We start from the raw sequence: 14,403 nt of genomic DNA on the forward strand, positions 1-14,403 counted from the left end.
TACATGTCATAATGAGGCTACTTAAAGGATGCAACAAAGAATTAAAAGAAAAAAGTTACTTGAGTATGGTTTGTCCATTATTGGAATATGCAAACAGTGTTTGGGATCCTCACCAAGAATACCTAATAAAAGAAATAGGTAGTGTGCAGAGGAAAGCAGCAAGATTTGTAACAGGGGATTTCAGGAGAAAGAGTAGTGTATCAGAAATGTTAAAGGAACTTGGGTGGGAAACTTTAAGTAAGAGAAGGGAGAAAACTAGACTTACAGGATTATATAGAGCCTATATAGGAGAAGAAGCATGGGGAGATATCCGTGAGAGGCTTCAGTTGGAAAATAATTATATCGGCAGGACTGACCACAAATATAAAATTAGAAGGAATTTTAGCAGAAGCGATTGGGGTAAATTTTCATTCATTGGGAAGGGTGTGAAGGAGTGGAACAGTTTACCAGGGGTAGTGTTTGATTCTTTTCCAAAATCTGTACAGATATTCAAGAAGAGAATAAACAGCAACAGAGAAAAATAAATGAAGTGTTAGAGGGCATTCGACCGGTGCAGGTTATTGTAAATAAAAAAAATGTGTGTGAATAAATTAATTCCATCCCCTGGTCTAAGGAGTTTGGACAGCCAAAGTAAGGGACTGCCTGTAGGGGTGAAGTACAGTGGGGACTTCGAGGGCCCTGGGACCGCTACGGTAGCTGTGAAGGCCCTTCAGGAACTCTGAAAAGTGGTGGCAAAAGGGGCTCTGGTTAAGACGCAGCAGGTCGTTATGCTACTTAGGATCCAGAAGGGGTAAAAAAAAAGTAAATAAATAAATGCAATGTAAATATTAATGTTATACCAGTTTTATAGTATCATTTGAAGCAATTCCACATACTGTATATCAGTTGACTATATTTGTAAGTAGTACAGGAGATATTATAATTAGAATTTTGTAAACAATATAAATTTATTAAGGATGAGCTGTGTGTTTAATAGAAAACATTGTTAGCGTAAATTGTATAATATTGTATTATAGGAAAAATTTTCTTCTCTTGTTAATTTAATATTTAGTGCTTGACAATAATGTATATTAGTGTACCATTTGCCACCGAGGTAGACACCTCATTTGCAAATAAAGAGATTTTGATTTGATTTGAAGACAGAAAGAGGAACATACTACACAAGATAACCTACTTCAGTTCATGCAATTGCATGCTTTCATATGGTTTTTTAGCTTTAATAATTTTCAACAGATATTGGCCTTACTCCTGTCTGTTTTGCCATATGACTCAGATTTCTGAGGTGATAGTTTAGAGTTTGCATGAATTTCTTCCAACTTCTCCCTGGTAAGAACTCGATGCTGAAATACATGCTTTCTTGTCTAAAGCTGCTACCATTTCCTTGCTTATGAAGTACTTTCCTTTGGAACTTGAACTTCTGGAAGTTAACGCACAAATTTCTTTTATTCATATCTGCTATTCCATTGGGTTTTCTCCATTTCCACTTAACTTCTTATCAAGCTGGGTCACAGCTACTACAAATGGCTTTTGTCTGATAATTTAACATGTACAGTAGTAAGGAAAATAGCTAAAGAAGTATTGATAGAACGGGCAATTTTGTTGTGCCACAGCACAACAATGCTGTGACATGATGGACTGTCATGCAATTACTATTTTATTAGCATATGGCTTTTAGTGCCAGGAGTGGCCAAGAGTGGGCATATTTGTTTGAGTGTGGGATGATGACGATGATTAATGAGGTTGGGAGAGGGTGAAACCCTATGTTGGCACATAGCCTACTCCTGTCGAATAACACCAAAGGGCCTGCTCAAGGCTTAATGTTTGCAACTGACGGATGAATCATCACCACCAGCGTTGTGTCCCTCGCTCCATGTGAACATGCAGAGAATTTTAAGATGAATCCAAGCTTTTGGCAATTGTACACCTCTACCTCTCCTATCCTGCCAGCCAACATTCTGATGGTGATTTTTTTTTTAAACCAGTGGGACTCAAACCGGCTAACTCCTGTGTCAAAACCTGGACACTTGACACCTTAAAGATCATGGCCTTTGGGCGAATGCCTTACAATCAGTGTGCTTACTAAAATTAACCCTGTGTTGGGAAAAAAAAAAAAAAAAACTTTCTTCCTTAAAGCATGGTTCTTAAAACTGCATATCATTAGCATCATCATCATTATCATCATTCTTTTCTTCTTTTATAGTTGAAACTCTCACAGATAATAACTTCTGCCTTTTTTTTCTTTTTTTCTCCTTCCACAGAATGGATCGTATGACATCTGCAGTTTACCAGGAAATGAAAGGTCTACTCTCTTCTAATGAAGAAAGACCAGACTTCCTTATTCAGCTCTTTCGTGACTTACAGCTTGTCAGCACTGATCATTTGCGTCAGCATACCTTGAATGCTGTCCATGATGTTGTAAGTCAATACCTCAACCCAACAAATGTTGAAGGGGCTCACAGTGTTATGGTAAGTAGTTTTACTTGCTGGACTTGTCATTTGTAAGTGTTTGTGCTGTAAGTTATAGAAAAATATTCTTTATTTTGAAGATATCAGTGGAAGAAATCTGACCTGATTATCAGATCATGTAATTCACAAATGTTTCACAAGTCCTGTGACAGTGCAAGAAAATACTCAGGCACCCTAAGTTAAGCTTAATTAGTTAAATAGATGATTTAAAGTGTTAAGTGGTAGGAAATATTGCGTATCTCCAAGGTATTCACTAGCGATAGCTGTTGCACAACATGGGATTTTCACATAAATGAAAAGTACTTACCAGAACAGTCCCAAGGTAGAAGCGTGAAGGAATTAAATCAATCTGGACTCGGAGGTCAGGCGGATTATTAAATTAATAAATCAATTACTACTGACTGAAATAAAAAAATACCGTATTCCAGAGTAAAATTTTAATTAATTTTAAAATTAATCAAAATGAATTATTAATTAAGTATAAAATTTCTTTCAACACTAAAACACTAAAGTTAAAAGGTCGACCCTGTTAAATAACTATACGTACAGTAATGTCTCCAAGAAAAGAAATACAGTAGAAGTCCGCTATAGCGAGTACGGCATATAACGAGAACTCCGATAAGGCGACGACTTTTTTCTGTCCCTTCAAAATTCCTATATTAAACTGTGTATCGTCCTTCGGTTACAGCGAGAGCCATATCACTGATGCATCCATTATTACGAGCGATTAAGCGCGTGCGATTTTTTCCGTAAGCGATATTTATGCACCCCAGCGATGATATTGCATACGATCGATTACCTTCGGCATCGTTTCCTCGCTATGTGCACTAGAGAGTTCTCTCGTCGACATTCGAAGGCAATGTCGTAGTGGAATAGTAATACCCGTCGACTGCTGTTCCGTAAAGAAAATTCGAAATGAAAGAGAACATATTTTCGTAATAAATGCGTACCGGTAAATAAACAGTTGTTAACTCGTTAAAAATTAAGGCGGGCTAAATGACCGCTTAATTTTGAGGCTAAATACTCAATTAAGTAGAAAGGGATACACCTTGAGGTATGGCAGAGTGCTTAATTTGGATTTCGGAGGTTAGTTTATATTTTCTCGCGTCTGGTTAAATTACGAAACTGCTATTAGGAAAATGTATATTGAGAAGGTTATTATTTCTCTACTGGCGCTTGAAGTGTGTTTTCATCATACGTATAGTACGGTTAAGTTAGGATACGTGACACTGTTTGAATAAGAAAACTGAAACGTTTGCAACAAAATGCGATCGATCTTCTTCGGTACCGTACGGTATAGTTTTCTCACTTTATGCATTTGCGAGTTCTCTCGTCGACATTCAAAGGCTCTGTTGGGGTTGATTAGTACCTAATACCCGTTGACTGCTGTTCTCTAAAGAAAATTTGAAATGAAAGAGGATAATAGGTTTCGTAATAAATGCGTAAATGACGTGGCCGATAGCAGTTGTTAACTCGTTAAAAATAAAAACTGAATTAAACGATATCTAAATTTTAATGTTATATACGGAAATTAAGTAAGAATGTGATACTCCTCAAGATATGGCAGAGTACATCACTGATTTCAGAGGATATTTCATATCTTCTCGCGTCGAGTTAAATTTCGGAAAGGCTATTTAAATGTAAATTTTTCGCGAGGAGGTTATCATTTCTCTACGTGCGTTTGAAATATGTTTTCATGATACATATACGGTTAGGTTAGGCGACGCCGTTTGAAGGAGAGAACTGAAGTGTTTGGCACAGAAACCTCTGGAGTGATACCATATTTCTCAGAAGCCAAGACTTTTTTCTCAGAATCTCATGCGAAAACTCAAGGGTTGTCTTGGATTCTTGGCCTAACAGTAAGTTAATGGATACCACTGGCAACTACCACAGTAACCACGCTACTCCTTTTCACACGTGCACAAAACTCATTGACAAACGACCGCCTCCTTACTTATAGCCTACATCGCCAGTGAAGTTACACACAGGATCGCAGGAAATAGTGAAGAGAGTACCGGTATGGCATTCTATTAGTGTTTACAAAAACGTTTCTCAAATCTGCAGAATGACATCAAAACGTGCGAGCCTTCGAATTCTTAGAAAGGCCATGGCTACTCAGTGGCAGAGTTATAACGCGTCTATTGTACTTGACGCTTAGCAAAATTAAGTCTTATAGACAGCAGGAATATTTTCGGCATAGGCCTAACTAAAGCCAATATTTGCGTTAGTGTGAAGACAAATAGCGGAATGGCCATACCGTGGCGCAATAAACTCGTTCGTTGACTTTCGACGTCCGCGATTAGGCCTACACATCGCTAGCCGCTGAAGTTGACAGAACCTGGCAAGTGAGATGTGCGTGTAGCGGTAGCCGGTTACATCTGACGCTGAGTAAAAGTAACAGTTTTATAGACAGCAAGAATAATTTCCTGGTGGATTGTCGTAATGTACAGGCGCATGGAATAGGTACTGCCGGCAAATTTTCAACGGGTTTTCTTCGGTATTATGATGCCAATTTTAAGTTAATGGCCCTTAAACCCGCGGAAATAAAGAATAATTGTGCAGCCGCAAAAAAAAAGGCATGACGAAAGTCAGTGTTCGGCATCTAAAAACAGTCTAAAAGTGCGTAGGCCTACTGTACAACAAAGGCATTTATATGATTTTACAAAGTACTTTTTGAGCCTAATTTAAATTTTTTGATGGAAAAGTGGGGATCATCTTGGATTCGGAGAAATACGGTACTCTATTTTTTTCAGAATGAAATTAAACATACAGTTTCACGTAGTATCAGATTTCGAAAAATAACAAACAAGTAAGCCGTAGTGTGGATAACGTCTGCGGAAACGCAAGTTTTGAACAAACTGATTGCCGTTTCGTACCGATTTTAAAATGCATGGGGGTTTTCCGACTTTTATACAAAAATCGGATATAACGACAATCCGCTATAGCGAGTAAATTTTCCGACGTTATGAATTCTCGCTATAACGGACTTCTACTGTAATTAATTAATTAGGAATGAAAATGGAGCTTAACATCATTTTCACGCAAACAATTAACACATTGGAGACGACGCTCGTAGAAACTACGGGCGCGCTATTTCATCGCTGCTGTCGGAGCTCGGAGAATATACAGGCATGATTTCACTGTAGCTAAAAAATAGTAGCTTCTGTTTCAGTGAGCTGTGACTTCACTAGAATACTGTTGAATGCTTCTATAAGCGTAAAATGTACTAGTTAGGAATATAAGTCGAGAGCTCTTCTTTCTAGGCATTGATAACCCAGCCACGTTCCTATAAACCGGGGGCTGCATCATCGTTGACTCTTAGCTGTGAAATGGGTGGGGAAAGTACGTACGGTACATGCGGACATGAAGAGTGTGTGTTCGAGAGGCAGGCTTGTTTGTATCATTCTTGTGAATATTTAACATGTCTAATTCAAGTGTACAAAAAAATCCATAATGGATATTCTTATGGAAGACACGAGTTCTGAAAATGAGGATGAGGATAACAATTGCACACTAAGTAAACATGATGATTCTGGCACTTCAGGCAAGTAAATGTAGATAATGAGCTGATTTCAAATTGGTGTAAAGTGTAACGTAGTTTTATACTTCTTGCTGAAGTGGGTTCACTCCCTAAAAGTGTGCGTGTTTCCCGTGTACAGATGACAACCTGCAGCAATTCGATGCAACCCCGTCATCAAACAAACAATGAACAGTGGGAAAGAAAAATTACTGGTTGTAAACGAGGATACCATTACCAATTGACCAACAAGGTTAGAATCTGTATTAGCGTGTGTCAGTAGATGTGACTACAATATTAAGCACATTTCGAAATATTAACCAAACTGGCATCCATAGTTGCTTCAGATTTTTTTGTTTTTGTTTGTAAAACTTATTATCTTCATAAATGTATATTTAAAAATTGCTGCACTATTATGATAATTAAAATACATTTTTGTGTAGAAGAAAGTGTGATCTTCCTAAATATTCCAAAAGTTGTTATAATCTAGGCTTACCCTAGCATTGAAAGAAGTTCTAACACCTTTAAAAATCCTGTGATTTCTGGAGGGTAGCACATTAAGAATATGGCCGTCTCCAAAGTGTTAATCTGAATACGATGTAACAGCTTAACAATATTACAGATTAATATTGAGTAGAGAATTGTTTCTTCAGGACTTCCAATACCCTCTTAAGGAATGTAAATATTAAACCGCCACAAGACTTAAATAACGTGACATCAGAATGAAAACAAACAAGGATACTTTTAAGCAGGTTAAATCACCTGAAGGCAACAGAATTTTAAGATATCAATGCAATTAAAACTGTATCGCATACAGATTCAGGCAACTCAAGTCAAAATGCAATCCACGACATAAAACAGTACAATCACGACTCAGTCATTGAAGCTCAAATGTTTCAGCTGTCAACAAAGGACACACCCCTTTTTAGTTTACAAAATGTAACCCCATGACAACCAGATCACGTGATCCAGAAAAAGGAATATGGCTGCCAAAGAATTCTCGGATGGTTACCAGAAACAATTTCCAACTCATTGGGCTTACACATGATTAATGCAAAATTTTCCACTGCTAAATATGATTTACAAAGAAGGTTATTGAAACCAAATGTTAGCAGATAACTAACTTAATGAGAGCCCCCCCAAAAATGCCTAACACCAATACATGTCAATCTTAATATTTCAAATACTTAATCATCAGAGTTCAATAATTTTAATGATTCAACAAGATTTTGAATCAGTCAGTCCGAAATCGTTATGCTCAATATTCCGCAGACATCACTGTAGTACAATCCAGGCGACCTAGTAAAATTGAAGCATCTACTTACGATTATTCGATAAGATAGAAATACAAGATATGGTAAAACAACAGTAAACTTGGCGTATCGCTGGATGTTGATTGAATCAACCCAGATCAAACATAGGCATCATCTCTCCTCCTTTCCTTACTTAGTTTTTCTTAAACTTTCCACTAGCAACCAGGGCACGAAGTTTCTTTTTCAACGGTCCAAGCAGAACAAACGACACTCAAATCATTGTCCTTCCACAATGTACTGGACAATTGACGATAGAAACGAGTACCGCGCATGGAGCCAGATAGCACCACAGTGCAGCCCAGATGAAACTCGCGGATCGGTCTTTAGCGCCCAGCGTCAGTTATGCGTACTATCAAGAGTTCACTAGATCGCATGACGAATTAAGGCCAACAAATATAATTACACATCTAAAAGCGTTTTGATACCAATTTTCATGTATGTTTGTCAATCAAACATATATATATTCTCCAAAACACGTTATAGCCTCCACCCACAAAAGACCAACACAGGGTCAGGCGTAACAGTTCACAAGAGAAGAGTGTTCAACAGATAATGTACCACATGAATTATCTTCATTCGAAGGTTTGAACATAATTTGATATCCTTACTTGATACTGGTAGAAGTAACATACGTAGTTGTTTTGCTAAAATATGCCAGTTGATATATACTGACTACTGACTTAGCAAATGTCATGGGATTGTCACCTAATAGCGTGTGAGGCCTCCTCTGGCCCTGCGAACTGCAGTGAGATGCCGTGGAAGTGAGTCGACAAGTCCCTGGTAGTCCTCTGGACGCAGGTGACAACAAATCATTTGCAGAGCGGCCGCCAATGCTGGTCTGTTCGTGGGTGCAGGATCCATGGGACGGAGCCTGCGTTCCAGTACATCCCAGGTATGCTCGATAGGGTTCATATCAGTGCTCCTGGGTGGCCATGGCAGTCGTTGGACCTCCGCTGCATGTTCCTGGAACCATTCCCGGGCGACGTGGGAGCGATGTGGCAGCGCATTATCATCTTGAAACACTGCAGAACCGTCTGGGCGCTAGAAGGCCAAAAATAGGTGGAGATGGTCGCTGAGCAGCTCAACATACCGCGTACCATTCAAAACTAGGGGGCCCATTCCATACCAGGAAAATGCACCCCAGAACATAACAGAGACACCAGCGCCCTGGACCACACCTTCGAGGCAGGCGGGATCCATCGCTTTATGTGGTCTGCGCCATACATGGTGCCTCCCATCGGCATGGTGCAGTTGAAATCGTGATTCGTCCGACCGTATCACGTTATACCATTGTTCCAGTGTCCATCTCTGGTGACTAGCGACAAATGCGCGTCGCTGTGCCCGATGACGTTGGGTTAACAGTAGCACCCGTGTGCGGCGCCGGCTCCCATAATCCATAGAACCCATGTTCCTATGGATTGTCCACTGGGAGACGTGTCTAGCACAGCCTGTGTTGAATTGAGCCGTGATTTGTTGCACGGTTGCCCGTCTGTCACTATTGACAATCCGTCTCAGATGTCGCCGGTCACGGTCATCGAGGGTGGCTGGACGGCCGGTCGTTCGTCTGTTGTGGATGGTGACACCCGCATTCAACCTGGACGCGGTTGATCGTGTGAAGCCGAATTCCCGCACCACTTCCAAAATCGCACTTCCCATCCGTCGGGCACTGACTACCATATCCCATTCGAACGGTGTTAGCTCCCGACATTGTTCCATATTACACCTGTCGCATGCACAGCCACTGTTCACAGGGTCTCCTGTACAACTGCCGCTGGTACAGGGGGCGTGTGGTGCGCAGACAACACACCTGCGCATCAGTGCTCCGCTATCCCATGACATTAGCTCATTCAGTGTAGTAGGGGTGAGATGCCGATTGTTACCCATTTGGTCCATGACCTAGGATTCTTGATTACGCCAAAACACTGGTACTATCTCACGATACTGCAACAGTCAATTTTAATAGTGGTAGCACATCAATACCGTATTTACTCGTGTATTAGACCCCCTCGCGTAGTAGACCCCCGCTGGCTTTTCGAGACAAAGAAAATTAAAAAAATAAATCTCGCCTATAAGACCCCCCAACGTAATTCATCAGAGAATGACTACGATTCTGCTTCGAAGCGGGTACAAGTCTTATTGCAGCTCTGATGACATCGCACAAATTTGTGAATAGTTTCGTCCGTATGACCTACGCAATGAAAACGCATCGAATCCATGCGGTACACCTGTGTTTCGTAATTAAGAAATGCCCGTCTCTGTAGCGTAGGTCTACTGCAGCTCTGATGACGTCGCACAAATAGATGAATAGGCCTAGCTTTGTGTCCAACCTGCGCATTGCAAGCATGCATCAGTCATGCTATATGTCTGTGTTTTGTAGTTAATAATGTCTGCCAGTGTAATGGTTAGCACAATTAGTTGCTGTTTTCGGGGGTCTGACTTCGATTCCCGGTACTGTACTGCCAGAGATTTACGAATGGCAGGAAGGTTGATATGCGGTAAAAGCGGTACATGTAACTCCTCTCCACTGGGGGGTGTGTCTAAAAAGAGTTGTACCACCTCGGGATGAGGAAACTAGTTTACTTTAGTTGAGAAATATTCACGGTTATTGCTATTTATACAGCAGGCGAGATCATTAACAAAGTGGTCGTTTAATATCTCATAACTCGGGCCAATATAGGTATATATTTGAAGAGAAGTAAGTTTAAAACATGATTAAAGCTATCCAATTAAAATGATTGTCTTACTCACCAACGTACTTAACAAATCATAATAATAATAATAATAATAATAATAATAATAATAATAATAATAATAATAATAATAATAATAATAATTTTATGTCCCAACGTACTTTAAATGATTTTCAGAGACGCCAAGTAAAACACACTAAGGTATGCATTAATAAAAATAAGAGACAACGAACGTACAAAATTAACCATTATGATAATAAAACGCATCCATAAATGCGGTATATTTTCCTGTTATTTATTTTTATTTTTTCCATCGAACTTTTGGCACTATCAGGGCAATAATATACCTAACCTAAACAATGTGGTCGGTCTTCTCTCATGGACAGCTGTTTATGCAAATCCTGATGTGATAAATATAGAGAACAAGCATGAAATGTACTTAAAAATAAGGGTCTGTGTTTCAGCAGCCGCAGTTATCAAAAGAATGTTTCCATTTACTATGTATTACATTTGGAAGTACAACCCGTAACATACGCTAGTTATCAGCCGATGGTTTGGCATGCGTTCTACAGGACAGACACCATTTAGACTCTATAGTTGGGAACGAAATTATTTTTAAAAGATTCAGAAAGATGGGACCTCATATGCTCTTGATTGCAGTGCATGGCTCAAAGAGAATGAAGCATGGCTGATGCGACTGGAGAGAGATAGCAGTGAAGATGACATCACTTAGAATGCTGACACACCGGTAGCAAGGCAGGGAAGTTGGCGGCGCAAGGCGATAATTCAAATGAAAGCAGCGATCAGGTTTACTGTGAGCTAGGCCTGCTGCTGAACTGACAGAGACAAATGATTGGCCATTAAGTTCTTTTTTATCAATATTTAATTATATAACCCGATACCCTTATCCCTTTCTTCTACGGGATTGAGTATGAAGCGAGACGAATCTTTGTAGCGAGTTTTTACGGCCGTATGCCCTTCCTGACGTCAGCCTCACCAGAGGAATTAATGGGATGTAACAAATGACATGATATGAGTATCTAAAATGGACTTTTATATGTACCGTAGGCCTAAAAGTCGTGTTCACCATTTATTGTCTTTTTACGTTTATAAATACTGCCTTTTGACGAAAATAGCCAGTGTAACTTAAATACATTCTAAGTTTGTTAAATAATAGTACGTATAGAATTTTTACACGTACAATTTATAGCTCTTTATAACCTAGAAGTCGTGTTCGCTGCACAAAATTTTGAAGTTATCGCATTTTGGACCCCCCTTTACTATTTTTGGCTGTAAAAGTGGGGGAAAAAAGGGGTCTAATACACGAGTAAATACAGTAAGTAAGGTTTCATCCATTTAACATTACACCAAGTTTCGAAGTGACATAAAATAACTGAAAATCGGGTCTCGATAGTTATTTTTGACATAGACCAAGAATTTAATCTATCGATCCAGTTTTGGGGCTTCCTTAATAGAGAAAGGCACGATTACTCGTGATTATAACAGTTTTGGTTAGACAAATTACATCCTCTCCCAAAAATAATTTAAAAAAAAAAAAAGAAAGGAGGGATGCAGAACTACAAATCAGTGAGCTTATTAATTTTCAACATTTTTCAGTACACCACCAAAATCATTTGATAAATTCTCAACAGTCTGGTTCAACATCTCATATACATAACCACATATAACCATGAAGAACAAGAATGAAGATCAGGAACAGTCACTCCAACAGATCAGTAACACACCACATGACAAGGTTTAAGACAATGACACAATCCATGGCTTAAGTATAACAGTTATTCCAAGCAAGGGTAACTTTGACAGCAACAGCTGGAGACTTCTATAACCTTTAGATGATAGGATCCAGATTAGTCTGTCATCGACAACAGATTCATCAAATAACACCAAGCAATGAATAACACAAGAATGGAACACAATTACTTCATCAAAACACCACCACAAGCCCCATGGAAATAACATGAGATGAATAGTTTAAAGAAGAAAGCTCAGGAGAGTGAACAAATCTAAAGTCACATAACCAACCAACTTCACAGAAATACCAAATATATTAATTCCACAATGGACACCCAATTAACTGAAAAAGGTTAAGAAATACACCTCAAATCAGATGACCAACAGGAAAGTAAAGGAGCAATGATACTACACCATACACTACTGGTTGTCCATGAAAGACCTCAGGAAAACCCGGGCTAAAAATATGTGATATCAGTAGATTCACCCTTCAGCACACTATCAAAACAGGTGCCTCTCCAGTTACACAGGAAAATGAGGCAAATAAACAATAAATGGTAGATAATGAGGTAGGTCAATCGCAAATGCTCAATACAACTATGAAGAAGGAGGGAACACCACTACAAGACCCCGTACTCAAATAGTAGGTCCATGACTTCAGTACCGACTGGGAATAGACAAATAATCCCATATTTATCCAGCAAAATCACAGACTGGTAAGGTGTAAAATAACAATATATTAACTTTTCCACTGAGTAAAACACAGACAGGTAGGTTATTTTAAAATGAACTTTACAGTGCCATAAATTAAAGGTGACAAAGCAAGAACACTCAAGGAACCAGTAAGTTACATTTCTTAAGACAATATTTTTCTACATGAGTTGCATACACACCAAAATAAGTAACAGCCAAATCCACTAGGACACAGAGTTTAAACTACAAAGGCGATGTACCACCTCACCCAAGTGCCTGCACAATATAATTAACAGCATTAACACAAACAACCCTAAACAAACCTGAATAACAACAACCATGTAACACCACATAAATGACCACCAGAGTACATGCGTCAGCCCACGAAGGTTAACTCAGGATCGATCTCGCTGTTAAAAATAAATCTAACATTGGCAGTTTTCTTCATCGCAATTTTGTTTTTGCGTGGTGGATGGCGCAGAACTCTCCGAAATGCATTCCCCACTACCTGAGTGACACCACTCTGTTACTTTCAAGGGTGGGGGTATCGCGCATGATTGGTGATGGGGTTTCGAATTGGCCTGTGTGTTAGATGAAATCTAGCTGCGGGACTGGTCACGTTAGTGTTGTGTTAGGTAGTTGGTAACGGCGTGACCGATGACGTTGGATGTTTCTTCCGCTTATAGTTAATGACATACGTGTAGAAGTGAGGTCTATAACATGACTTTGAACACAGAAGAGGATCTAATTATGCTGTGGATGGAACGGGAAGATGATTATGTGACTCCTAGTTTCTTGACGACAGTGGTGAAAGTGACGCACCTTCTGAACACAGCGAACACAGTTCTGATTCAGAACAATCAAATCAGAGTGATGTGTGTATCCGTGATTTACTCGGACGTAGACCAGCCTCAGAGTACGTAGGTAAGTACAAAATTACGAAATGGGAGGTCCATATGCCAATTCCAACTCAAACACGCCAGAAAAATATAATAGCTTAACTAAACCAAACCAAACCCCATGCACAACAGCCCCGAAGGACCATGGCCTACCAAGCGACCGCTGCTCAGCCCAAAGGTCTGCAGATTACGAGGTGTCGTGTGGTCAGCACGACAAATCCTCTCGACCATTATTCTTGGCTTTCTAGACTTGGGCTGCCATCTCACCATCAGATAGCTCCTCAGTTGTTATCATGTAGGCTGAATGGACCTCGACCCAGCCCTCAGATCCGGGTAAAAATCCCTGACCTGGCCGGGAATCGAACCCGGGGCCTCCGGGTAAGAGGCAGGCACACTACCCCTACACCACAGGGCCGGCATAATAACTAAACTGCCTGGTGTTAAGTATGTACTTCTTATGAATATAACGTAATTTTAACTTTCTATGCTCTAGCGATTATTTCTAAAAATTTCTCTGTTTGTCCACGTTGAGGGAATAAAAGTGTAAGTTACATAATATTAAATCTGCCTTAATGCATTTGAACTATGAAGAAACAAATCCAACCTAAAAAATTACACTCTAATTGATAATTTCTCTACACAGATGTCGTGTTAGATAAAATCTATCGCACGACGGACAACGCGACCGATCATGGATTTAAAAGACCATTACCATCCTCGAAAACATGCCATCAAGTCATAATGTAACCATAATCAACCTAAAACCAAATCCACAGTACCGCAATACAATATCAACAAACCGAGGAACATTAACCCTCTCATCAAGGTCAAAAGTAGGTCCACTCCTCAGGTTATGAATCCTTTCTCACACTACACAACATAACATCAACAAGTAGAAGAGGCAATACTCCCAGTACATCACATGCAATCTACAACTCATATAGAACAATACAATACATAAATGGGTTATCAATTTAGGACAAATAATTCAGGAAAATAATGATTACAGCAGTGCATAGAACTAAATATCTCAGGAAACTATTAAAATAAGCAAGGGGTAACACCTTAAACAA

At 39.5% G+C, this 14,403-nt stretch overlaps 1 protein-coding gene across 4 annotated transcripts in view; it reads left to right on the forward strand.

Moving 5' to 3' along the window:
• cmb (combover) overlaps positions 1 to 14,403 on the forward strand; it is a 522,232-nt gene that overhangs the window by 447,640 nt on the left and 60,189 nt on the right. For all 4 annotated transcript variants that reach the window (XM_067139692.2, XM_067139691.2, XM_067139689.2 and 1 more), the window contains one exon: positions 2,259 to 2,466. In XM_067139692.2, the coding sequence (XP_066995793.2) occupies positions 2,259 to 2,466 (208 nt within the window). The remainder of the gene's footprint in view (positions 1 to 2,258; positions 2,467 to 14,403) is intronic.

This window comes from Anabrus simplex, chromosome 2 (assembly GCF_040414725.1).
Source record: "Anabrus simplex isolate iqAnaSimp1 chromosome 2, ASM4041472v1, whole genome shotgun sequence".
NCBI classification, from domain to species: Eukaryota; Metazoa; Arthropoda; class Insecta; order Orthoptera; family Tettigoniidae; genus Anabrus; species Anabrus simplex.